Source organism: Melozone crissalis, unplaced genomic scaffold, assembly GCF_028551555.1.
Source record: "Melozone crissalis strain CALT ecotype California unplaced genomic scaffold, PUWL_Pcris_2 ptg000016l_1, whole genome shotgun sequence".
NCBI classification, from domain to species: Eukaryota; Metazoa; Chordata; class Aves; order Passeriformes; family Passerellidae; genus Melozone; species Melozone crissalis.
The window spans coordinates 42,097,832-42,125,096 of NW_026535794.1; the positions used below are offsets into that span (position 1 = coordinate 42,097,832).

A 27,265-nucleotide genomic window follows, 5' to 3' on the forward strand; every position below is an offset into this window, starting at 1 on the left:
TATATTTAACAGATCCATCTCCAAACACCAAAAAGTATATAATATCTGTAATTGTCAGTGTCCTCTGGGACTTCATGAAGATATTTTATTTGGATGCAAGACCCTCCCAAGGACAATCTGAGTGTTCTGAGTCTTTAAGGAGGTCCGGTTTTAAACTTGGGAAGCAGAGAGACACCAGAGAGAGTTTCACAGCCCTTGCAACAGAAATGGTTAAAGTAAAGAGGATCAGAGCAGTTCTGGCAGGATCCCTGAGAATGCCTCCAGAAATCTCAGCAAAAACAGCCCACCTATGTCAGGCCAAAACAAATCCACTGCCTCCCTTTGCTACCTCCTTACCAGACATAACAACCCCAGACATAAGGTTAAATGCATGTTTTCAGTATTCAATCTGTCCTACTCACCTGAGAAATGAGTTACTGAATGATAGAAAGGCAACTGGGGCAGGAGTGAGGAAAAGACCTTGTGTCCATGCAGACAGACTAGGACAAAAAATTCATATTCAGAGAATATTTAAACAGACAGAATCTTGGATTTTCTAAACCAGAGGATGTTTTTAGTCTTAATCAGTACTCTAATATATATTCAGCTTTCCATGAGTGGCTTCGTTATACAGGAGGGAAAAAATGGGAGGGGAGGGAAGCTTTTCCTGTCATTCTCCCAAAATCTTTTAATTATTCTGAGAATACATTCTTGCTGCCTACATCTGAAGGAGAACACTTCTCCCTCACAAAACATCAACTGCATGTTGTTTTCCCTGTGGAAGAGGAAGATTTACTAACAAACCAAAGTACTAAAACACTAAAGAAAAATAAAATTCATTCCTCTGATAGTGTCAGCTGTCTTGGAGTGTTTCATGGAATCACTCCACAAGTCTTTAGGTGAGAAGTGAAATCTTTTAGAAAGAGCTGGCTGCATTACAAAGTACTCAAGTGAAAGCATGTGATTCAGACAAATTGTATCAATGGCCACTGCGTTTTCCCACAAATCAGAGTGAGCTAATTTTCTGCAAAATGACTGATCAGTACCTACACAGCACTGGTCACTTTGTTTCTGGAGGGATGGGTCAGGGCATCAGGGCCTGTTGCAGGAGACATGACAGTTTTCCTTTTTTGTCTGTTGTGCTAGAGCTCCCTGTGAATACTCCATGTACCTGGTTAATCCATGACATTTTGTACAAAAACAACTAATAAGTGCTGGGTTCCCTCACCATGATTCCTTTTCTTGAGTATTTTCTACTAATCATATCCTACTAAAAGCCATCTATTAAGACTTTGCTTTTACTGTCAAACACAACTCAATGGGACCAGAGAGTTGGGATCTCAAGGAAAAACCACAGGGAAGAGAAAAAGCAGCTCCCAAGGTTGTTTCCCCCACCTCAAGTTGCTTTCAGCAATCCAAAAAATTAGAGAAGCAAAAGGAAGGCATGCACAAATTTAAGTAAATCTTGGATGGCAGCTGGCTGCCATCTAGCCAAGCAGGAAGCACACAGTTCTATTTTAAACCACAGAATGCAGCATTGAGAGCAGTTTATAAAAAGAACTTTGTGGGAATTTATACTTATGCAATTTTACTATAAAAATTACCTTGCAAAGTCATTATTTTTGTCATTAAACATTACTCATAGGTAGATGTTATTCTGTGGGCTCCCCTGAGTAGCAGTTTTCCTTATGCTTCAGAAGGATCATTTTGCTGAAGTTAACAGTTATAGGTCTGATTTGGAAAGCATATTTTGGTTATCAGGAATTTAGGCTCGTTTGTGAATTTCTAGCATTCCAAAGAGCTCAGAAAATGTTGCTGCCAGCCATTAGGTCAACATAAGCAATCACAAGAAAATTCTATCAGTTTACTGCAACATAGGACACAATTGATAAAAGACAGGTTTTGGACTTCAAGTGAAATTAGTCTTCAGAAGAGAAAAGGCCATGTTGAACATAAATTACACATTTCAACATGAGTAGCTTCAAGGATGCACAAGTTTCTGTCAGAACATCTGGTGCTGGGAAAAAGAGCTCCAAATATTATTATTATTGTTGTTGTTGTTGTTGTTATTTCCTTAAATGCTGCTTTAAAGCATATGTCAGATTGGGCCGATGTAGTTCAGGTTTGCTTGTTGGATGAGATGTTGCTAGCTATTGTCTTATGGGCCATTTTTTAAAAGCATACTGTCAGAAATCAGAATTGCAGCCAAGAAGCAGGTAAGCAGCTGCTGAAAAGCACTCTTGTAGCACAGTTTGCAAAGCATTCAACACCTGCAAGACAAGCATTACAGTAAGAACATGCAGCAGAAGCTGCAGAGATCAGGTCTTTGTTAAATAACTAAGAATTACAGGGCTTACTATTCACATTTGTTGTAAACTTAGAATGCTTCCTGTGTTTCTTAGAGTAGCATTCAGTACTTTAGGTGCTACACAAGGAGCTGAAGATTACAGTAAGCCCTCAATAAACGTGTATAATAATGTAAACTTAATGCTATGCTTAAAATACATGAGCCATTTCTATGGTTACTTTCTTCTTGAGGGCATTTATAGAAGTACTTTCTGTACTTAGTATTTGAAACCTCACTAGCCACCTAATATTACATTGTCATATATTACCACTGAGAACATTCAAAAACACCTTCTACTTAATTCAATAAAAATAGCATGTAAGTGTGGGTTAACAAAATGGCCCATGTATCTTGGAAGCAGTAATTTGCATTACAGAGTTGCAGAAGGTGCCCCTTGTCACCTTTGTTCAGAGTTTGCAGTGAAAATCACTGTTGCATCAGCCAGCCACCCAGAAACCTGCACTGAAAACAAGACCATGAGATGTGATATCCTCATCCCAGAAAAGATTTGCTGAATTATGTTATTTTTTCTTTATATTTTATATTAATATTTTTCTTTAAAGCTTCATTTTCAAACCGAGAACTCTGATTTTAAACTACTGCAGTATTTGTACTGTAGTTGTGAAAGAAAACAATCCTGTAGTTTTTAAAAGATGCATACATGTGTATGATAGGCTATGTTGTTTTATATGTGCAGATAAAATAGTTGAATTTTGTACATAAAGCAGAATTAAGTGGCAGTTGTGAAGGCACACAGAAACTGGAGATGGAATTCCCTTCAAATGTAACTTCTCTCAGGATCCCTTGGGAACCTACCATTTACTTGAAATGTAATTAAATGTTTTAACAACTGCAAAGAATAATCTTGGCTTCTCTGCAACTGCTTAAGAAAATGAATGCTGCAACAATCTCTGAAAGTAGTTATCATATGTACTGTATTATCCCTAATTTATTAATTGTCATTTATTAAATGACAGAAAATTATCATCTTTGCACATGCTCAATTACTGCTAAACTACAGGCTGAAAAAAATTATGAAAAGAAGCCATGTTTGTGTAACTCCTATTTTTCAGGTTTGAAGGGGGGGCTGGTAGAAGGAAATATCAAAAATAATGAGCCAGGTTCATTCTTGACATAACCCATATGGACAAACAGTGTAATTTTAGTAGAACATTTGCTCTACGATTCCCATAGCAACCTTAATTCTCCCTGCCTGGGTATCTGGAACCCAGGATGACTCAACCTTCACATGAATACAAAATCAAATGCACAGAACAAAGTGCAGTTTAGGAAGATGCTACTTATATATGCACTCTTAGTGACCTCAAACATATTGCAAACTCAAGGCAAAGGTTCAGAGATCAGAGAAGTATTCAGGTCATGTTTATGTAATGGTAAGAGCTAGTTTATGGTATTAGAATAATTTCCATCTCCTCATCCCCAAAGTGAGACAGTTAATGCTACTTTCACTGAATAACTTTTAGAAGCACATGTACATTTACTCCTCTGGGAGGTACTAGACTGACACTCAGAGATTTAAGCATCCCATTTACTCCCCTAGGAGACATGTTTCTATTGATCTTAGCAGGACTAACCTGAGATAGAATAAGCAGACACAGGAAAAGAGATGTCTATACACAAGGCAAACAGCTTCCAAAGAAAGTGCCAGAGAAGGCACCAAATAACTGCATCTGTTCTACATGCTCTCAGTTCTGCTTTTCTCTCTGAGGAGATGAAGGGCAGGCAATCACACAAACATTGCTGTATGGCCAGAAGAACATTTCTGTGTGCTCACACTGCTATTTTCACACTGTTCAAGTATAGCAGGTTTCTAGAACAGGGGCCAACACCAATTCAGAAGAAAGTGCAGAGGTAACACCTGCAGCTGCCCCTTTTAGACCTCATGTTATGTTTCAAACTTGTTTATATTGTTACAGATTTAATGCCTCTAAACAAATGATAATGGCTCCTGTTAAAACCCTGCTGGAAGCAATCCTTTTGGTATCAAGAAGCTCAGCTGCAACTGAGCTGTTAAATGTACCTGTAACACAAATTTGTATTACAACACTTCTCAACTCACAAAGTGTGTCTAAGCACAGTTAAACAGTAGTAGCTGTAGAATAACTTACTACCATATTCTGCACCACATAAATATGAATTTACTGAATTAAGGCTTAAGGCCCCATTCATTTTGTATTGACTTCAACAGACACAAAAGTGACACAAAGGTTTTCTGCTGTCCTTTCTTCTGCTTCATTTTTCTTCAAGCCAAGAAGTATCTATTGCTTTCTGGGAAATAGCTGGTTTTGGTTTGAGTTCTTTTCCAAGCACTTTTACCTTACCTGTTTCAGAGTGGAGACATTCTTCTGTTTTTCCCACCCAGATAATTACAGTGAAAATTTTCTGACAGTGAGTTTGCAGACAAATGGAAGAGTAATACATACAATCCATATAAAATATAGATGCAGTGTCATGAGGACGTAACCTCCTCAGTAACATATCTCATTTTCTGATTAGCATTCATCTACAGTTAAGGACTAATTATCTTGTATATGTTATGACGTACTGGATAGAAGATGATCAATAGGATGAGCCTTTACTAATTTCTTATGTATAGTGGGAGATTGGAGGAAGATATTTTAAATACAAGTTCAGGAAAAACTGGAAAGCTGTAACTCACAAAGGCTGCTCCTCTCTGTACTCTCCCTTCCTTTTCCAAAATTGCCACTCACTGTACCACAGTATTATTTCCTAAAATGAACAGAACACAGGACACTTGGATTTCAAAACTGAAACAGTATAAACACTTTCTACAGTATCTATGAGAGATGAAATGCCCTGGTCAGTCCAACTGAGAAATCTATCTAGAGTGTATTTACTAGTTTTGAAATGCAAGAAGTCTTTAGTTAAAAGAATCAACCACAAACTGCCACAAAGAAAACATCACAAAGTACCTTTTTATACTAAAACGTATTTAGAAAGAAAAATGGACGTGATTTTAGATAACTAGTTTTATACCTGACTAGCAAAGGCACAGCAACAGAGACCTGAGCAGTGCTACTGTAGCTGCAGTCCACGGTTACCAGCTCTCCCCTATAAAGCACCCACATTACTAGGCCAGAAAAACTGAAGTTAGCACAGTTTAGCAGCCCACCCTACCTCCACACCTTAGGTGAATATGAGATCATTTTCATCTCCTAAAAGCAAATATTTGATTTATTACTCATGCAGACCTAAAGGTCATCTTTGTTAAAAAGCTAGCTCTCATCTTCCTGCACTCCAAAATCAAGGTGAGAACTGCAGTGAAAGTAATGATCTAATATAGAGCATTTCTCCCCACTTATACAAAGTAATTTTATACAAAATTAGGCATGTAAGTTCAAAACCACTTAAATTATTACGAGGATTTTTAAAAGGTCTTTGTGCATACTTCACACTAAGCATGATGTCCTGTTCAAGGAGCTGAATCCTTTTTTTTTTCCATGCACCCTTATTGCAAAACCCCACAGAACCTCAACACTATGCCAAATATCTAGAGCTACAGCATTCTTTTTGTAAGGACTCACATTATTCCTTATCCACTGACCTTTCCAAGTACATGTTTTCAGAGAAAAAAAAGGAGGCCAAAAAAAAAACTGAAATAAAAAGCAAAACCTGACTTTTTCAAAGCTGCAAAGTAAAATTTGACATAGGTCAAAAACCATCAAGATTTCCCCCACTATCAGCTTAAGCATTTACTACAAAGCTTTAACATCAACACACATCTTAGTGTACATCTTCACATAAAGTTCACACCTGTGAAAGTCCTGCAAGTCTTAATGCTACCCCAAGTGGTTGAAGTACCACATCTCCTTTGTCACCTACAATGCTGCCTGTGCAGCACTATAATTCTGTGACACAACAAACACATCTCCACACACAACAGCATCCTTTTTTCTAACAGTAGCGAGTCACAGTTCCTAACTTTGCTATCCAAATATTACAGCGACCCGAAGACATTCATTTCTCATGTGAAAAATCCTCAAAAGTATTTTAGAATCATCTCTTTTTCCCAATAACCACATAAAATTGTTGCCTCGCAAAATTGCTGTTAAACCTCACTCCATGAAGCCCTATGTGCAAGTCCTAGATTTCCCCATATTGTAAGGAAGGAAGCAAAGAACTGTCACTTAGCTGTGTAATTCCTGCAGGAATCAAACAGTAACTGTTTATATATGGAAAAGGATGTGCAAGAAGCAGTAGGACTGTCATCTCATCAAAAAGCACTCCTTTCCAAGTTCTAGGACTGCCAACTGGCAGACAAAAGAGATGTTACACTGGTAGAGGCCCTGTGAAATCTGGATTTCCCTGTACCAAATGTTCAGAAATCCATACTGATGACTAGTCACAGTATCAAAAGTTGTAAGAAGCACATTTCAAAGTGATCAGAAAATTCTTCATTTGCTTTTTTAAATTATGGGAAGAAATATTTATCTGGACTTCTTTTAGTTTAATTTCTCTAAATGTCTGCAAATAATTACAATCAATTACTACAAAATCTTCACACACTTGGTTCTTTAACAATTGTGACACTGGCAGAGGTTGTACAGGAGTCAGATACTCTCAGCCAAAATAAACACCATTCTGACCATTCTGTCACTATTATTTAGTTCAGTGACAGCTAAAATTTAATATGAAGTGTGATGTGGCCACATGGCTTAACTTTCCAGTTGATTTTAACCACCTACAGTAAAGAAATCTGAAAGCATAACTCTGATCATAAATTTCTAACAGGACAATAATATACACAGTTTTAAAAACAGATTTAAATTTCAAGACCACAGAGACTTCGTTTGCCATAAAATCACTTACTAAAAAATTAGCTCAAAGTAGTGCTTTAATGCTAAGTTATGGTTCAAATAAAGAGGTAGGATCTCTAATAATTCTGCATGAAGTGCAACACGATGCAGATAATTTCTCACAAGTTAATGTACAGTTAATTTTAGTTTTGATGTAACATTCCATAAATCAGTGTGGACTGCACTATTAACACCAAGTTAATATAAGCAAAAATCTGATTTAAGAGATATTAAACAGAATAAAAAATTACATTATGATTAAAAGCAATGCTCCTGAGCTCCTTTTCCATTCAACACTATACAAAAGTAGGGCAAGTATTAAAACATAAATTTATTATAGCAGTCAAAACCTCCATACTTATACTCAATTTTAACTTACCAAAATTTGAAAAATAGGTGAAATTCCAATTTCACAATGGAAACACTTATTACATGTGTCATTTTGCAGACCTAGACAGTTGCATCTACTACATTTATATGATTTTGCTTGTCAGTTTGGTGCTAAATAGACCTCTTTGCTACAATTAGTTTCATGCTAAAATTCTCTAGCCTATTAAAAATCTACCAGAAGCTAAATCAAACCAGAACAAACCACAGAAGGAAACACTGTTGTTTATTCTTGCTGTTTTGTTTATTCTTATTATGAAGAGAAAAGAAGGGGGAAAGCACAATCAAGTATTACCAAACATCTTGCATTTTATAAAATATAGGAGTGTATTCTGCCCTATTTGCAAGGTGGAGATACATCTCATTTTTTTCCAGATAACATGGCCAGATCAAGGAAGTTCAGAATTGAGAAGCAATTTTGAGTTGCTTTCTCAGGAACATTGTCCCAGCTAGCAAACATTGTCCCAGCTAGCACACGTGCCAAGTGAAGGATGCTCCTCTTTGCAGCATTCCTGTTTTTCAAAGATCTCACATATAACATGGTAGCACTACCATAGCATAACATTGCTGTGAAATTTAAAACACACATGCTTCCTCTCATTTTCCAGAAGCAGATCAACATTTTACATTGACTCAACTACTGTATTTATAAGATGCAAAATTAGCTAATGCAGTCCTATTTATGGAACAATTTAGAAAAACTTATTTGCATGTCAAAGCTTCAATGGCATTGTCCAATCAGGGGAACACTAAAATTGATCTATAATCCTTTTGAAGTCTCTTCCCTTCATCCAGATCATACCAAACAAATGTCAAATAAAAAGTAAAGATTTGGGCATTGAGGAAAGGATTAACTCTCTCTCTCTCTCACTGTACTTTTAGCTCCTATTTTTCATTGTTTCAGATTAAAAAACAGGACTAGAACAGATTTAAGCGCACTTTTGTGAGGGGCTCTGGACATATCTCTTCATTGATAAATTTCATAAGGGAGGGTGGATCTAACAGTGACTGCTTGACTCATACATGGAACAAAGATATTTCCTGAAAACACAGGTATCATATACCCAAGTCTATTTCATTCACTCTGGAAAATGGGGGAGAAGGAAGTGCACAGAGCATACTGTTGAAATAAAATGTACTTCCTTAATCTGGAAAAAACAGACTTAGCCTTTCACAAGATAGAAACAACATCAGTTAAGCAGCCACATTTTACACAAGACTGGGAAAGAGGGCAGAAGCTCTGATTTCTCCACTGTTTGCTGTTCTTTAGGAAGCAACACACACACACAAAATATCCAACACATAAAAGGGTAAACTTCACACACTGTCTTATGAAATTTTGCTTACGCATCATTCATTTTAGTACCATTTTCTCTCCCTGAAAAGCACTCATTTCTTTCAGCCATTATTGTATCTTCAATGTCTGAGGGTTTTTTCTCATTACTATTGCAGACCTCTAAAAGGTACCATTCACATCAAGCAAAACAAAATAATTACCTTCCATCATTATAGACTGAAGTCCTGCAATAGTTACCTTTTTTGGAATGGCATCACATTGCAATGCACCACAAACAAGTGAGTCAGCAATTCACTGGCCTTTTCTGCAGGGATGATACCTGAACTGTTTCTCATTGTTTTACTATAGGTTGGTATTTATTTCTTCCAGCTGTATTCTTTGCAACTGATGGCTTTTTCTCTTCCCAACTTATTATGATCAGCACATACACTAATACTCCCTTTCAAATAGCTTTCAGCCTTATTCAGCTCCATTTGACAAAATTGCAACCACTCCCACTGTTGATTTTATTAATAGGTTTAAGGTGCACTCTGAATTCAATGTATGAGAGGAAATACATTTAGCATGCTAGGAGTAACCTGGGGGAAATGATTGGTAGACAAAGACAGGATATTTCTATAAAAAATAGACAGATGTATGTTTTCTCTAATGTAAAGAAAATGTGGGTGACATTCAGACAGCCAGTTCTTCATTTCTAATGTTTACTAGAAGAAAAACAAGCATTCCTCCACAGGATGTGCAATTTAAGTCTTCATTCAGAGCACATCCCAAGCATTTATTCAAATTCTTCACATGAAAGACAAAGCGAAAAAGAGTAAGAGATGAAAGATGAAAGTGTGTTCTGCAAAAATCTGCCATACTATTTAAGCTTAAAACTCTGCACTATTTTTGTTGTCTGAAAGACAGAGTTAAATTGGTATGAGTTAAATTTCTTAAACACTGGTACAAACAGCCTTTAAAAGAAATAAGCTTTATGCTTTGGTTTTCATGCATTTAATACAGATGAACCATCTTCCCTCTGCAAGGCCAGCAATATAAACTTGACACAAAGTTAAGACTACAACCGCATAGCAACAAACTGCTGAGTGTGGGGAGCTACGCCTTCATTCACACTTTCATCAGAATTATTCAAGTAATTTTTTTCCAGCTATATTTAAATGCTTCAGGGCCCACTTTCCAATCTGAAAAGTATTGCTGCACCCAGCTTCAAAGAGATTTTCCTCCAGTCCTGCAATACCACTGCAAAGCCTGGGAGCTGTTGCCTATCTATTTCACTTTCAAGCATGTGCACACACCAATTTTAACATCAGCATAAAAAATCTGTATACACCTGATCTGAAGCTGAACCAGAACTAAAGCCCACCTCTTGCTCAGCAAGAGGATCAAAACAAAGCAGTCAAAGTAGGAAAAAAAGATAATTGTTAACTTGTCAGATTCAATTGCTCATTGTGAAGCAAAATAAGCACTTCCAAGCCATAGCAAACCAGCAGATGTTTCTCTCTTACCTCTCGGACTTCGTGGAGCTGACCAGATCTCTGGCTCTTTGCTCTTCGAGCAGCTGCAGGTGATTTGTGATGTGTGATGGTTACAACAGTTGGCCCACTTTGATTCGTGTGTTTCTGGCCACTGGGAGATGCAGAATTAGCTGTCCCAGGTGGCAACAGAGATGAGCTTCTACTTCGTGAGGATGAGATGCTCTAGAACAAGCAATAGGATTGTGATAGTAGCAACCTCTACACAAGCAAAAATTCACAATTCAGGCTATACATTTGCATTGCTCTACTTTTCTCACAAACCTAAATCTGGAGGTGTAACTGATTTATTCCTTCTGAACCATATGCACGGCTCAGGAGATGCTCTTGGAAACATTAGAGCTATTACTTTTGTTTCTTGGTGTGCCTGTATAATTGGTCTTTGCAAATATCTTCACAAATTCTTACATAATAATATGCTGCTTAGTTCTTACAATCCTACTTTTTAGGAAAGCATAGGAAAGATTTTGCAGACAGAATAACAACAATGCAAATACAAGTATTTTTCATGAAACTGTTGACCTACAATTCACCAAACTGATGTGAACAGCAAGGAAGAAAAAAAATCTCAATGCTTTCATTTTATCAACTTCTGAAACAGTGTAGTATTGTTCTTAACATCAGAGGAGGTTCAATTTTGGCAAGGCCAATCCACACACCAATTAAATATTAACATTTGAAACAAAATTTGTCTTAAAGAAATCAATGCATTTTGGAGTAAGCTTGGGATAAACCCAATATACAAAAAAGGCCAGAAATAAATCTCCAACAGTATCTGCAGTATGAATACTTTTAGCATACAACCTATAAAATCAGTCAGGACATTCGTTTTTTATCTAATCATCAGTAAGTATTGCTGTCTCAGTTTGCTCTCCACAGACCTCAGCACAAGTTATCCTGGAGGTCTACAGGACACCAATTCTCAGTCAAGCTCAGATGGGCACCAGATCACCATGGGACATGATATATAAAAGAGGTTTTCCCCTCTGCTAGAACTGGTGATTGCATCTCTAAGGTTAAAACTGAAACAGAGTAACTTTTACCTCATGAAACAAACCAATTCAGAGAGTAACATTAAGTAGCACCTCAAGACAGGGAAGAAAATAACAAAGCCCCATGAGCAAAACACCTTTCCACCTCTCCTTCAAAACCTGCACAGATAACAATGGCAACCTACAACATTGCTAAGACAGTCACCATCAACACAAGGTACTTCTCTTGAGCCTGCTACACAAAAGTATTCCTACACAAAAGTATTCCTACACAAAAGTATTCCTTGGGTATAATCTCTCTTCTTATACCTTCCATGTCACTTTTTACAATTTTGTGGTAATCCTCAAACCGAGGTGAACAGGTTCCAGCTAGCACTGCAATTGAAGTCAGGCCCCATGTTACCACCACACTGACTGTAGAGGACAAGGCAGATTATTTGGCACTGCCAAGGAGGAGGAGTGAAACAAGTAACACAATCCCATTGCCATCACCACATAAAACTAGACTTTAGACTTTTTGAAAGTTTAAAAAATGGGTTACCACATCGCCAGTATGCAAAGAGCTGCTAATCTCATAGAAATAACTATTATTCCATTGGTCTAGATTTAACATTTACAAATGCTTCCAAGAATGATGGTCTGACTGTTTTTGAAATTGATATATTCTTTTCTACCATGGCAAATAAGATGACAATAAGAAGCATATTTTTAAAAATTATCCACCCTGGCTGATAAATCACAATTGTATTAAAACTGGATTTGACTCTAAGGCAAAAAAGCAGCACGAGGTGTAATTTGTCAGAAGGGCACAAAAGGTTGTTAGGTTTATAATTCATCTTCCATTTGAAAGAGCTTAGACGTTAACTACAATTCAAATAAGAGCCAGAGGAAAAGGTATTTGGGAGAAAGAGGGGGATGAGGGAAACTGAATTTCCTTTTTCAAACATATATTCCACAGAAAAAGGGTGTTCTGAGTATATGAGTGGAATGGAATATACTTCACTAATGTTTGTTCTTCAAACTGACTAGTATCAGAATACCATCTAAACTAAAGTTAGGGTGTAGAGGTAGAACAAGATAATTTTTTTTTTCATTGAAAAATCAACTTCTCTTCTAGATTAATAAAAGTTGATTTTGTTTTAGAATGAAATCTTTTGAGATTCGCTGACATTTTAGTATCATAGTATCCCAATAATAAAAATACATAGCTGCTACTTTCATATAGCTAAACAGATCCTAACAGATCAAACAAACTGTCTGCTGTTCAGACTAACAGCAGCCATGAAAAACTGAGTTTTCCCATTAGATTAACGTAAAAAAAAAAAAAATTCTATGAGAGGTAAAGTTTTACTATTTTTTGATTTTCTTCAGGGAGAGCTATAGATCTGCACATAAAAAAAGTTATCACAAAACATATATGGAAAAACCCATGCACTGGTTCAGACTGTGGCACCACAATTGCATTTAAGATGGCTTTTCCTAAGTTTTGCCAAAGTATGTAGCAGCTCACAGCAACTTCTGGTGAACAGTCATTTAGGGCATGGAGTTTGGGGATCAGTGGAACAGGAGAGAAAAAATCAGAAAAAGCAGCCCATCTCTAGTTTCAGTAGTGGGTGGTGCTCAAGAAGGCTGTCCTGCTATAGGGACACGAGGTAAACCCAAGTCCCTACATGGACAGGCACACAGCCTGGCAAGGGCTGCCCATGGATCCACTGCCTCGTGTGCCTCACACTCAGCTCTGTTGTGTCAGAACCCGGGACATTCCTCTGGCTGCCCTGGGTGATTCGAGACCCTGGCAGGGGGCTCAGAGACCTTGGCATGGAGTCAAACACACGTGTGCCTTCTATCTCAGCCCATGGAAACAATTATCAACTTTGTGAGAAGATTTACAAGCCACAGGGGGTTTGAGTAAAATGTTAGTGAATTTATCACAGGGTGAAAATGAAGAATTTTGGGGTTTTAGAAAGGGGGTTCAAGAGGTAAGATGGAGGAATCTGGGTGTGTCCTCTCCTTCTTCTTCTTGCCCTCCATCTTCTGCTGTGATGGTGGCACTTTTGGATTGGTTTAGAGACAAACTGTATAACATAGGTGATAGGTATTGGAAAATTATTTTTTGTAAATATTTATTGTAAATAAAGTACACATAGTTTTAGTATAAAAAGATAACACCACCCTGAGGGCAGTCACTGTGCCTCAACCTGACCTGCCAGACAGACCTCAGCGGGTCAGAAAGACAATGTATTAGATAAGAGAAAATAAACAACCTTGAGAACCAGAACTGAGGAATCCCATCATCTTCTTTGGTCCAGGGCTGGGAAAAAGAGACTTTCTAACACCTCGGGGTCATCTCGACACCAGAGACCTCAGCATGTTGTAGGGCAAGGCAAGGAGCTTTGTGATCTCCAGGGAGAGATCACCTCTGCCAGTGAGTCTCCTAGAGCCCTCTGCTTCCCCTTGCAGCACAAAAGAGTCACCAGTCCTACAGAGCGCATCCAGTCAGGGAGACTGGCAATCTGGAGTTCACACATACATGGTCTGTGCAAAGTATCAGAGCTAAATATATTGGTCCATGATCAGCTCCTACAGGTCTAAAAGCAAGCTCTCCTCACATCCTTGTTTTCTGTCCCTTTACATCCTTCATCCATCTACAGTGACCCAACATTTCCAAATAACATGACAGAAAATTCCACCAGCCCACAACACAAATACTTTAAATGAGCTCAGCACCAGGACCTCCAGCTACCCATGAAGCTATCTCTAGGCAAGACTCCATCACAAACATAAAAATTTGCAACTTAAAACTTGCAAAATCAGTCACAGCCAGTATGCATGAAAATGTCTGCAGGAGGCAGTTTTTGGAACCAGTCAAAACCTTTTCAAGTTGGACTCCCCTGCCACAGAGAGCAGCAGCAGAGTACTGTGCCTGCTGCATCCAAGAAAATGGGGGAAGCATCCAATTCCTTCTGACAGCTTCTTCCTGTCACTGCCAGAAGACTCTCCAGGAACTGCACACTCAGCCCCTCAGGCACTTTTGAATTTTACAGTACATTGTCAACACCTATGTCCCAGCCAAATACTTGACTCCTCTTTTGCAGAATTTCTTGAGATTCAACACAGGGAATGACAAGCATCCTTTTTGCATTGACACACAGCTGTGCAAAAACCTGAATTTTCCATTTCTGTTAAAATGTGAAAATCCATGTGAAGTTTTCCACTGCTAAAAGCACTCTAATTATAAATCATACTACAACAGCCATTACAGTCACTCTCAAAGGAAATCAAAGCAATGACAGTAACTGATGGGCCTTTATGCCTAATCCCCTGCTCTTCCCCCAGCACTGCTCCTATGACTGATCTGCCCCTCTAATTATTATCATACCTCATTTTCTTTGGTCTCGCTGCTTTCTGGCTTGCAACTAAATAAATAAAAAGAGAGTGAAAAGTCTGATGAAAGGAAAATGTAAGCTCTTCAACATTAGTAATGCTCAGTGCCAATAATGAGTCAAGGAATCCACAGGCTGAAGCATCCCAAAAGGACTGAAAATTTTCTTTCCTGAGGCTACACCTTACCATTGCACCAACATTTCATCTGCTAATAAAATGAAACCAATAAAAGAATAATAAAGAAGCTAATAAAAGATTAATTTGTAACTTGCATTCATATGGGTTTTATGACCTAAAGCTAGCTAAAGTATGCTTAGCTAAAACAGATTTGGGTTAAGATTTTTATTTTAATAGCCTGTCCATTCCCAAGATAAAAAAGTATAATGAATGCTTCCATTTGGATATCAAAAATCCTAACAATTAAAATAATGGAATTGCAGAACAGTAAGTTCAAACTATACTAATGTTTTCATGACTCATTCTCCCAGGAGATTGCCGTTCCTGTTCACAAAGAAGCTGAAGTGTTTTTCACCATTTACCAGAAGCAAACAATTTTGTTTATTTTTGAAAGTAAATGCAATTTTCCAGAGATCAATAAAATAATTCCTGAAGTGATTGTCATATCTGCTTATGGTTGATAATCATCATTTTCACAGGCACTGGGCCACAGATGTTTTTCTCTGAATAATAATTACCAAAATGACACTCCTTTACTCCTCTGCACATATACAGCACAGAAAACCAATCCCTGCATGCAGCTTGAGAGTTATGGGAAGTCACACACTATCAGAAAGTAATTACAATTTTGAGATACCACCATTCAGTATTTTAATTCCCATCTACTTCTTTTCCAATGCATCCTAAGTAAACAAACACTGATAAAAGATAAACCTAGACACAGTTCTGCTTCATTTACATTGTAATCATTCACAAATATTAAAATGCAAATCACAGAATCTACATAACATCCAAACTTCAACACTACACAGAGACTAGCTTATGATGTTTTGCATATTCCTGTCAAGCACCACTCTATAGTACTAACTTTTCTGATAGAATATCATACTGTTTCATCATCTTCAGTAAGGCAATAAATGTCTTTTTTTAAGCAAGAGACTATGATAATCAATCTATCATAAAATCTTTTCTTCATCAAGAATCATTTGAGCATGTTCAATCCTAAATTGATTTTCTTCCATTTCTGTAGAAAGATTGTAGAAGCAGTGAACAACTCTTATTTTCATGAAGCTTCCAAAGGGAGGAAAAAAGATGTCAAACACACAACTATCAACAGCCAAGCACTGGTTCCCTCTCAGCTACACTACTGTAAGGATTTCAGTGCATGCTTTAATTAGAAATGTCATTCTTTAGTTGACTTCCATAGGTCAGGGATGAGAAGAGGATGCAGACAAGCATACCAACAGAGGGAACACTTGAAGCTCAGAAGGCAAAGCAATTTGACATGCACAGAAGAACCAAAACAACACTGAAAAGGACCTGAAATTTTCACCAATTTGGCTTTATGAAAAGTTACCATGCAGATGTTAAATATACTCAGCCAATGATCCACTTTAAAATGTAAAGGTATCTCTGTGGCCATTCACTACTAAAGCAAAAAGAAACCTGGTAAAACCAAAGATCCATGACAGTCATTCTTCCAGCTGTGGAGAATAATTACACCTCTGCCTCATAACGATATGACAGAAGTGTTAAGTTTGAGGCATTTCTGCAGGTGCTGTTTCACATTAGAGCCAAACTGCTACTGCAGTTGATACTTGACAAGGGCGGGTTTGGACTTTTTTTCCCCACCATTACTCCAGGGAGTGAAGCCAGTAGAGAACCAGAGCCAGAGACACACATTCCTCAGAGAGCTGGTGAGAGAGCTAAGCTCTTTTTAGTAGGATGCCATTTTTTCTACTTTTGATGCCCAGGTTAATACAGAACTGGAAACATGGCAAAACCCACACAAAAGGTGGCAGCAGAAGGAAGGGAATTGGATTGCAATCCACAGCTGCAAGGAATCAGCAAATGAGTTCAGCTTAAAGATGAATCCACATCATCCAATTTTAAGTAACTAGCTCACTGTGCAGCTCAAAACCAAAAAGCTAAAACAACGGAGAGTCTGTCTCCTTATTCTAACACAGACCTAAGCTGAAAGTTACCATCTGAGCACAGAAGTGACTTCTCAAGATAAAGGTTCTGTTCCCTGTCACATTCCTGATACAGACACACTGAGATATACAAGGACTATATGCAAATCCATCAACCAGTCCACACACTGGCATTAAGAGCTGGTTTAAAAACCTGTGCTTGTTTTCAGTAGTGCGTTTACAGCCACCATGATTAAACAGTCAAGAAAAAAAGGAATATGAAACAGAAGAACTAAAAAGCTTGTGACAATTTCTGGATACAAAATTATTCTTGGAAGTTACCAAAAAAATTACTCATATGCCTACTCTTTCTTGAAAGCACTTTATATCACTGAATGCAAATTTGACTAATGTTTTAATTAAAGCTTATACAAAATATTCACTTAGAATAGTCTAAAAGAACCAGCAATCCTATCCAGATATAGAACATTTCTTCCAATACAATTGATTTGGCACTTATGGAGGTTGAACAATCTGTAATTAAGTGAAATGAGACTTCTATGGGAATACCAAGAACATTAAGACTATGTGACAGCATGGGAATTATTTGCCAGTGAACACTTTTCTTTTACTGTTTTTTTTTTTTATAATTGCCATGTAAAATTTAATTAAAACAAAGCCAGAGACTTAGCTTATGTTACATCCACTCATTAACTATACCGCTCACCTTTGGACCATTCATTAGGAAATAACTAAATTTAGTGTTTAGTATACAACCTTCTCTTTCTTTTTTCAATCACTTCTCTATTTAATTTCCTCCACCACTCCAATCCCCAGCTGAAGCTTTAAAAACAGTCATTCAGTAGCATTTTGAAGCAGGCAGTAGCTGAAAAAAAGAAAGTAAACTAAGTCTGATCTAGATCCAGCGCAGCCAGGAGGAATGCTCTTCTCTGAGTATTTCACAGAAACAGTGACAGAGCTTCAGCTTTGAAATACATCCTCCAAATTATCATGTTTTTCTACAAATTCCCTTCCAATAATATCTATTCAAGATTTTTAAAGTGTTCTCTCTCCAGTGTGAAAAACCTGTCGCTAAGTTACTTTGCTGGTATTCTTGGGAAGCCTCCCACTGCTTGCCTGGTTATCCCATTATTGGGTTTTTTTCACATTTAAACTATATCCCACTTGCATAACAGAAAATATACCACTCACTGCATATTTTTCACTTCCCATTCTACCTCATTCAAGTGTATGACTCCTCAAGAACAGCTAGAAATTTCTGCATCTCAGTATTCCTATGAAAAAGATGAATTTAAGCTGCAGAAGAAGCTGGGAGCAAACACTCAGACTCCAACTTCCCAGATGCTGTTCCCAGCAGAGACAGAGCTTGGATTCTGCTCAAACTCCAGAAGCCCAGAACACATGAGTGTCTGCCTGTTCATAACAGCATGATGAGAGACAGATAACTGGCACTTTCCACTTACTACAGAGTATAAAGTATGCAGAGAGGTAGGAATAAAGAGATCCAACCTTGCTGACAGCAGAATAACAAACCACATCATGACAATCCTATCAATGGTAGAGCTATTTAAACAAAACTCAAAAATACATATTTTTGTGAAGTCCTCGATTATGCAAAAGTAAGTCAAGCATATACCCTTCTCTGTGTCATTACAGACCTTTCTTTGTAAATCCAGACCCTAAGCTGAAACAGTAAGGTGGCTAAAAATAGCAGAATGCTATTTTATGTAAATTTAAAACACTTTAAAGAGCATGTTTCCAATCCCGTGCTAATAATCATTGAGTATAAAGTACCATCATCTACAAGAGAAAGAAAAAAACCAATACAATGAAATGAAGCAGTTCTTGCTTCTCTTATCTCCTACCAGGCAGTGAATATGCAGAAAGAAACTTTAAGAAAAAGAATTAAAAGAACATAAATGTCTTTTTTTTCCCTAGTTTCTGGAATTTCTGTGAAGAATTGTTACCTTGCAAATGATATCTGATCTCCAAAGTCTAATTATTGCAGCATTTAAGCTTTTGATCCCTTCCTTTTATAAAGAAAAGCAGAGAGAAATTTAAAATCTTACTTGTAGATGAAATTCAAGTTCACACTATATGCAATACTAAAGCCAGTTAAAATATTCTTCTCAGTTAATACTCTAATACTGAGAAGACAGGAGGAGGAAAAGGAAAAAGGCATATTAAAAACAAGAGATAAATCTTGTCACAAGAAAAGTTTCTAGGAACAGGTAAGCACAAAATTGCTTCAAGTACAGTCCACTTCTTGAATAAGAAGCAGAGTCATCAGTGGTGTCATCTGAAGCACATAAATTCTGGACATTTTATTTTCTGGACTGTTAAGTTTAAAAATACAGAAGATAGATATTCTCTATTTGCTCTGTGGCTTACAAAAGCAGAGAACTTAAAGTGCTTCAGTAACAAACATTTCAAGTGAAAAGCGACCTAGTCTGATTTGTAACACAGAACTAAGAAGTATACTTTTCTTCAGCATTTCTGCTTTATACTCAACAGATTCAAGCCAATTAAAACATATCTATTCCAAAATACATCTATACTCCAACTTCCTATGCCAAGTTTCTGTAACTTACCAGTCTTAAAGAAAAATGCAAGAACCCTCTTCCTACTATCTGAAATACTCCTCCATTTGGTTCCTCTGCTACACATGTCCACCACCCCTCAGTTAAGGAAATACTTTTATTTTCTTGCGCGATCATAGTGACCAACTTGCATTTTCTTGCATAGTGACCAACAATGCAAGAATACAAGTGGATCAGTGAGATGCTCCCCAATCTAAAGCCTTCCTCTTTTCCAAAAGTCGTGCCTTAGATCTTCTGTGGCAGAAACTGGCTGTGTATTTACCAGCCTCCCACTCATTTAGTCAAGATTTTCTAATAAAATTTTGCTTTTCAAATGCTTTTTAAATCCCTGAACACTTCTGGCATCCAAAGCATCCCAACATATTCTCCACTTTCTATTCATGTCCTTTTGGTGCCTTTTTTTTTGGTTTTTTGTTTTACCTGTTTTCAACTCCTTTTTCTTTGAGGCTCCCCATACCAACATTATTTTTAACAGCTAAGCAAATACTTCCTATTCAGCCACTGCAGAGCACTTACCATACTGATTTGCCCTTTCCATTCTCATCACCAGAAAAAAAAAGACTACAATGAAGTCAAATTTCATCACACAGAGTTCATCCTGTACAGAAGAGTAACAAATATAATGAAAAGTACTTAATTATCCCCACTCCAATTTTTCATTACAGAAATGGAGGGGGAATGATAAAAGGATTCATTACAAGTATTTGACACAGTTAGAGCAAGCTAAGTATTCCTGCTATTCTTCTTTTTCCTGATAATTTCTGAAATTTTGTTTGCTTTCTTTGGACCACTACTAATTGCTGTTTACTTTCACTGTTGCAACACCAAGGTTTTTCTCTTGACACATGAATTAATTCAGGACTAAATATGCAGATACTACTCCTGTTGAAGGAGCTCAACATGGAAAGATAGTCTGAACAGAAATTACTACCAAGTGTAACAGTTTTTACCTAAAGAGGAAATATGAACCCAACTTCAGTTCCACAAAGATCAGCTTCAACTAAATTACTGCTATTCTAAATGAGATTTTGCTATTAAAATAGAATAATTTATCACAAGCAGGAAAAGCATAAAAATAAAACCAGTATTAAGAAATATAATGAAAATTAATAGAGTGTAGAAGCATAAGAATCAGTATGCCATTGCACAAGTCTCCAATATCATACATACTGAACAGCAGCTTTTACCACCTCATCACAGTTAAATTATAGATGCTAAACATCTAAATGCATTTAAGAAGTGACCAGAAAACATACTGAGGAATAACTCCTTGCTGGCAATTGAGTATAAAAAGTTGGCATCATTATCTGGCACAGGAGCTGCAAATCAACAGCAACTGTAAGAGTACCCTGATCAAGCAGAGTTGCACCTTTCTGAGTAGTGCTGGGCCACATCCATATAAAAAATATATTGAATTCCAATGTGTAAGAATTTTTCAAGTAGTGAAATATTCCAGCTACTTAATTCTTCTTCAAAAAGGGTTTTATTTGTACCACAATTCATACAATTTTTACTTGGAGTTTGGAGACAGCCTCAATCCATCATTTTGCTATCTTTCACATTCTACACAGTTGGTCTTTTTATCTGCCCAAAATATTTAGCTGTTTGAGGACAAAAATTGTAGACAATTAGTTCCAAAGAGAAGTAAATAACATAACTCTTCATATGGTGAGCTCTTTCCAATTTAGTAAAGAAGATGAAGACTGACTGCTGCTAACATCTATCTGAAGCTTCTTATAATAAAAGTCACTAAATTGCATAAAATTAAGTAAAACTGTATTAGTTAACTTTTAAATATTTAATAATAAATGTATTTATTAATAAATGGTTGATTCAGCCACTCAATTAACTATGCACTTTACTAATTTGTCATAAACAGGAAAATGTTTATTTATTAGGATCGCCCAAACTGATTTATCCTGCTCCATTACTGACAAATGACAACTTGCTGCTTTTACTCAAAACCCTCTGAACATCAACCCACTAATTACAGCAGCCAATCATCCAGGCTATACTGTTCTTCACCTACTCCACCTAAAACATAATAGTTACTTCTCATTCTTAATTATTTACCTTAGAATCACTTTCCTTGTGATGTTTGGCACAGGATCGAAGCTGAGTTATCCAGTACTGTTTCTCCTTTGCATCAGCAGCTAGAACAGAAACAAGAAAATGCAGGCAATCACACATTAATCAATTCTCTTTTGCCCAAGAGGTGACAGAGCAGGGCAGAGGGGGAAAGATTAATTATTGATTAGAATGCAGTATAAATCCTAATTTATGTTACATAAAAACACTTAAGTTTTTCAGTGCCACACATCTAAACCTGTACTTAAGAGGCCAGTTGGAAGAAATAAGCTTGTGAGTCTTCTTCATAGTTATCTCTTCCACATGTTAGCAAAGGCAGAACTACCTACCTCAAGAAGACTACTTTGTTCAAAATTTTTCAGCCACTTTTTTTTTATTTGTCTGTCTTTGTGAAGGACACACCACAGCATTTAAATCCAATAAAAGCTCTACACTCAGGCTGTCAATCAGCTACCAGACAAGCTACCAGTTCCCCAGATACTTAAGTGCTTCTCTTGTAATAGAGTTCAACTATACCTCTCTCTAAACCCATGTCATTCACATGCAACTTAAAGACATAGGAATTTCCCCCACACATCTTTAAAAACCAGCTTTAAAAATTATTGAGGAGTTTGTCTCCTCTCAGATGGCTCCTGTGTAATATACTAAGTCTGTTTAGGAGAAAGGCTTTTGTTTTTCCCTAAACTACTACTACAGGAAACCTCATTAGGAACAGCAATACAGAGTTGATAATTTCAGTAAATATTTTCTCTTACTTCCTCTGCTATTGAGTATCTTAATGGTTATTGACTCAGCATAAAAATTGTTTACTAATTTTAATCAAAGTCACAGACATCATTAAATTAAAAGCAGCATATTGTAAGCATTTGATAATTTCAAGTGATTGGAAAAGCATAATGAAACACAAGTGCTCATGATTTCTAGCTGTGCAACTTTCAAAGCATTTTATCCGAAATTCTCCCTGGTTGTTTCTGAATTCAGTTCTGTGTATGAAAGAGCAACACAATGTAGCACAGGGGACTCCTGCATGCTCAGTGCTGCTGGACAACTGGTAAACTGTGGTCAGAATATAACTAAGAATACTTCTGTTACACTGCATTGTCTATCTTTTCTTTTAGATAACAGGGTTTTTTTATAAATTAGCTTGACCTGGCAGCATCATGATCAATCAACTATACTGAAAATACCTTAAAATCAGAACACTGCCATTTTTTTTTCTTCCTTTTTGTAAATATTCCAAAGTAACTCATATATACCCTGTATTGTTTGTCTTATACTTGGGAACAAGGGAAGAGAACATTTTCTGTCACAGGAGCATTCAATTACTCCAAGACTGATAAGAACATAATATCTCAGCAACCCCTCACTGGCATTTTTCCCTTCTCTGACCCATCATCAGATTCATTACTGCACATTATCTGCAGGATGGTGGCAGGGAAGAACAGTACTAGAAAACAAATGTTATGCTGTGGAAGCAATGAAAGCACCTTTTTCATCCTTTGGAAGCAAATAAGATACAGCATTCAATGAAAATGCCAGGGTAACAGATTACAGAAGCCACCTTGAGGTACCTTCCAGCCCTGAAAGTCTATATATTTTAAAGTCACATGTACTTAACTCTAGATTACTCCTCCATCGTGTTTTAAAATATACTGTGTAATAACAGAGCTGGATAGCCACTACTTTCTGACAGCACAGGGAAATGAGACATGAGAGAAGAGATGCAGAAGTGGGAGTGGAAGAGAAGAACAATTGAGCAGGCACTGTGAGCAGCACTGTACCTCTCAGCTTGTACATCTCTCCATTAGCAGAGTAGACCACCATCATGTGTGGCACTTCATCACTGGGCGATATGATAGCTCCAGCTAAAGACAAGGCTCCTCGTGGCTTTGGGCTCTGGTTTTTCGTTTGCTCATTCATGAAATACTGCAGAATCCCCGTCTCAAAGTCCAGCACAAAGTACCTGTGCAAAGAAATTACAAGCATACAGTATTTCCACAGAAGCTTTTCATGCATTTACCCAACAAAGGGCAGAGATTGATCTTAAATCAAGATCATAAATATACATAGGAGGTAAAAGTAATTTTTGTAATTACAATTTTATAAGGTACTGTTATTAGGTTTGGTTTTTCAGTGGTAGATGATCTATTCCTTTATTCGTAACACAAGCCATTTCACAATAAACCAACACCTAAGACTGAAAGATTATACAAACAAAAAATAAACTAACTGGGTTGCTCAAGTGCACTAAATGAAAGTGAAGGCATTTCAAAGTTGGTGTGTCAGCCTCAAGAGTTGAAAACATTTATTTTTTCCCACAAATGAACCTTTCTTTCACAATAGCACAGATCCTAAATTTCATTTCCCTCTGCAAATCTTTTATGCTATCACACAGAACAATTATTTAACACTAACCCTTGACCAAGAGGGAACAGACAGCAGCCTCCTGGCTCACATGAAGGTCAGTCTACTACAATCCTCAACAGACTAGACCAAAGATCACACAAATGTAGGTAACTCCCCTTAGCCGCTTCTAAAAAATCACCCCTAACAATCTGGCTAACCCCACTAACATGGGCATTTGTAACACACAGTATTTGTTACTGTTCCTCTAAGATAAGATTACCACAGGTCATATGAATTTGTGTAAAATATTCCAAAAACTGTGGTTATTTAGACTTCTGTTGCTTTGTCTATCCCAAGTTTGCTCAAGTTACCACATTTTGTCTTTCAATATCCCCATATCCCAAGTTTGCTCAAGTTACCACATTTTGTCTTTCAATATCCCCATATGGAGAACATCTCCAACTAACCTTCCCCATCACAGACCATTTCCAGGATTATCTTCACAGCCTGCAGTTACTGGTGGTGATCTGCTCTTCTCTTTATTCATGCCAAATATGCCTGGACATGATGCAAGCAGTTATTGCCTAAGACTTACAGAGTTTCAGACATTTTGCTTTCCTTTGCTACAGCTTTGCCTAACTCTCTACTGCCACTGCCTTCACATCTGAGCAAAGATCAAATTCTCTTTCAATTGTTCCAGATTAACAACCCTGTCCCAAAGAATTTTAAACTAGTGCACCACCACACCCTTCACTTCTGCCCCGACTCCATCTCCCACAAGTCCTTCTGCATCCTTTTCCTCAAGAAACAAATGGAAGGCCTCCCTTTTGTAATCATGTAGCAGCACAACACCTTCCCTCTGCAGGTTATCTTCAACACAAAGAAGGTTGAGGAATGGAAGTTGAATTTTCAATTTTCAATAGTAGTGTTAGAAATAAGGATGCACTAAAAGGAAACTACCAGAATTTGCTATTACCTTACTGACTTGTATTGTACCAGTTCATAACCTTCCTGTTGTGTTTGATTTTTAAATGATTTTACAATACTACTCTTCCCCTTAATAAGCACTTTTTCTCTCCAGATTGATTAGTAGGAGATAACGATGCACTTAACTGCAGGGGAAAACAGCAGAATTGGAAAACTTTTTTTTTTTAAAGTCAGACTTGCATATTTCATAGTAAATTTTAATTTTGCTCCTTCTCATTTTCCCAGATATTCTGGGAACATCTGTTACATACTCAAGAGAAAAAGCAGAGCACTAGACAGAAGTGATGCCACACCCCTGAGAAAATGACACAGTAGCTTGACCCTAGAGCTAATGCTTCTCCCCATCATCTCTGAGCTCAGCAAACAAGTCTAGACTTTATATAAAGTGATGTTCATTCCGAGCCCATGCCATCCTCATTATAATTTCATTGTCCTTTTATTGTTCAGGTACAAATAATTTATTTCAACCTTGGTTATTTGGCCATTTTTTAATCGATTACTACCTTGGAAATCATCATTGTGGTTACTAAAGTGCAGTTCTACAATTAACAAAAGGAGGAACAACAGCTAGAGGAGAAAAAAAAAAGGAAAGAAAAAGAGAGGTAAGAAAAAAGTCACTTCTTCTCCTATTAAGACCAAAGGATTTGGAGAAAAAAGTTCCTCTGAGTCTATTAGAACAGAATCTATTAAGTTACATAAACACTACGAGCACTTCAGCTCAGAAACTTCTGCATGCTAGACCAGCAAAGCACTCCCAGAATGACTGTAAGCTCCACAAAAATGGACTTTGCATTGGCTTAAAGCTACCCCAGGGAAGCAAACCAGCCATTCGAGTACAGAATAATACCTTCACCAGCATAATGACATCAGACAGCAGCAACTTCTGCAAATTCCCAAATGCAGAGACTGCATCCTTCCACATCCTTGTTATCACTGCTACAGCAGTAGTGCTAACTGGATCTCTAGCCAACCACAACCTGTTTTATGTACAGTCTCAGAAAACCAGAACATCACCACTGACCTTGTACCTTAAGTTTTTTTGTGATGATGTCTTAGAAGCCTGCAAAAGCAAGCAATTTGGAAATCAAGCAGTATTTTGAAGAAAGAAAAAGGTAGCCAGTTTTCAGAAGTCTTCACATCACCCTCAAGTATCCTGCCTTCTTTCTTGTCCCAAAAGAATCAGGAACTTTTCACAAGCACTTTGGCCATGACACTGTTCACATCACACAGAATCAAGCATTTCCTTTCCAAAGATTATGGTTTGATGTGCAACTCCCCTCTTCACCTTTCACACAGTGGTATCACAGAAAAAGACAAGAATAAACTGCACAGACAACTATAGCCTCACAAAGAAGCTGGGAGATAACACACTTTGAAAACTGCTAAAAGGATAGAAAGAGCCAGGAGAAGGAATAAGGAATTAAATGTCAAATCAAGCAGTGCAAGGCTTCATACAAAGGAGGTGGAGGAGAGAGGAACACAAAGAGATAGGAAAAACAGGAGCAGCTTTCAAAAACATTTTCTCGCATCACAGACCAAATGATGACCCAGTTCAGACCATCACAAAAACACAGAAGAAATGAAGACCAGAGTCTTTCATTAACTGAGGATGGAAAAGCATTACACATATAAAGTAGAAGAGCAGGGTACATGTCCCATTTTAGAAGCACTGTGCAGCTGAATCAAAAGGACAGAGATCTCTTTTAACTTCTAAAAGTCATTTGTTCTGCCTACCAGGGAAATAACAGCACTAACCTCTCTACAACTGATTCATCTGGCCACCTCATCCTCACTGCTCTGCCTTGCTCACATTTACCCATGATGTCACATTTCTGTAATTAAATCTCAGATACCAGTGATGAAAACAAACATACTCTTTAGAGAACAGTCAGGCAGAAGGTGGCAGAGCCCAGTTATGTCATACTTCTCACATGAAAAATCAGTGCTACAGAGAAATTGTGAAATAACTGTTACTGAAAGACACTTCCAAAGGACACCTGGATTTTTCAGTTATTCTAAACCAGAATAACTTTTTTTTAAAATTAATAGTCTTTAAAAAAGGAAAGGTAGAAAATCATCTAGAGGAAAGGTAGAAAATCACCACTCAAGCATATTTTAAGCAGTTTTAACTGCTTAAGCACAGTTCAAAATGGACAGGCAAAATTACAGGCAAGAAAATGCAAGGCTTCACAAATGAAGAGCCACTGGATTTCTCACTTCAGATTCAAATCCATTCAGAAACTAAAAGCTTCCTCTGGCCCAGCTTCCCTTAAGCTCCTGAGATCCATCAGGATACTCCCCCTATGCCATTCCAACCAAATGCAGAGCCATTACCAACTGGCATGAATTACAGGAGAAAACATTCACCACACTCTGC

General features: G+C 37.4%; 1 protein-coding gene across 1 annotated transcript in view; it reads right to left on the reverse strand.

Annotated features, from left to right (window-relative positions):
- The window catches only part of OSBPL10 (oxysterol binding protein like 10), a 111,829-nt gene that overhangs the window by 57,400 nt on the left and 27,164 nt on the right, over positions 1-27,265 (reverse strand). Inside the window, exons 2-4 of the mRNA XM_054273535.1 lie at positions 23,337-23,518; positions 21,541-21,620; positions 10,354-10,545 (exon numbers count right to left, since the gene is read on the reverse strand). Coding sequence (XP_054129510.1) covers positions 10,354-10,545; positions 21,541-21,620; positions 23,337-23,518 — 454 coding nt within the window. The remainder of the gene's footprint in view (positions 1-10,353; positions 10,546-21,540; positions 21,621-23,336; positions 23,519-27,265) is intronic.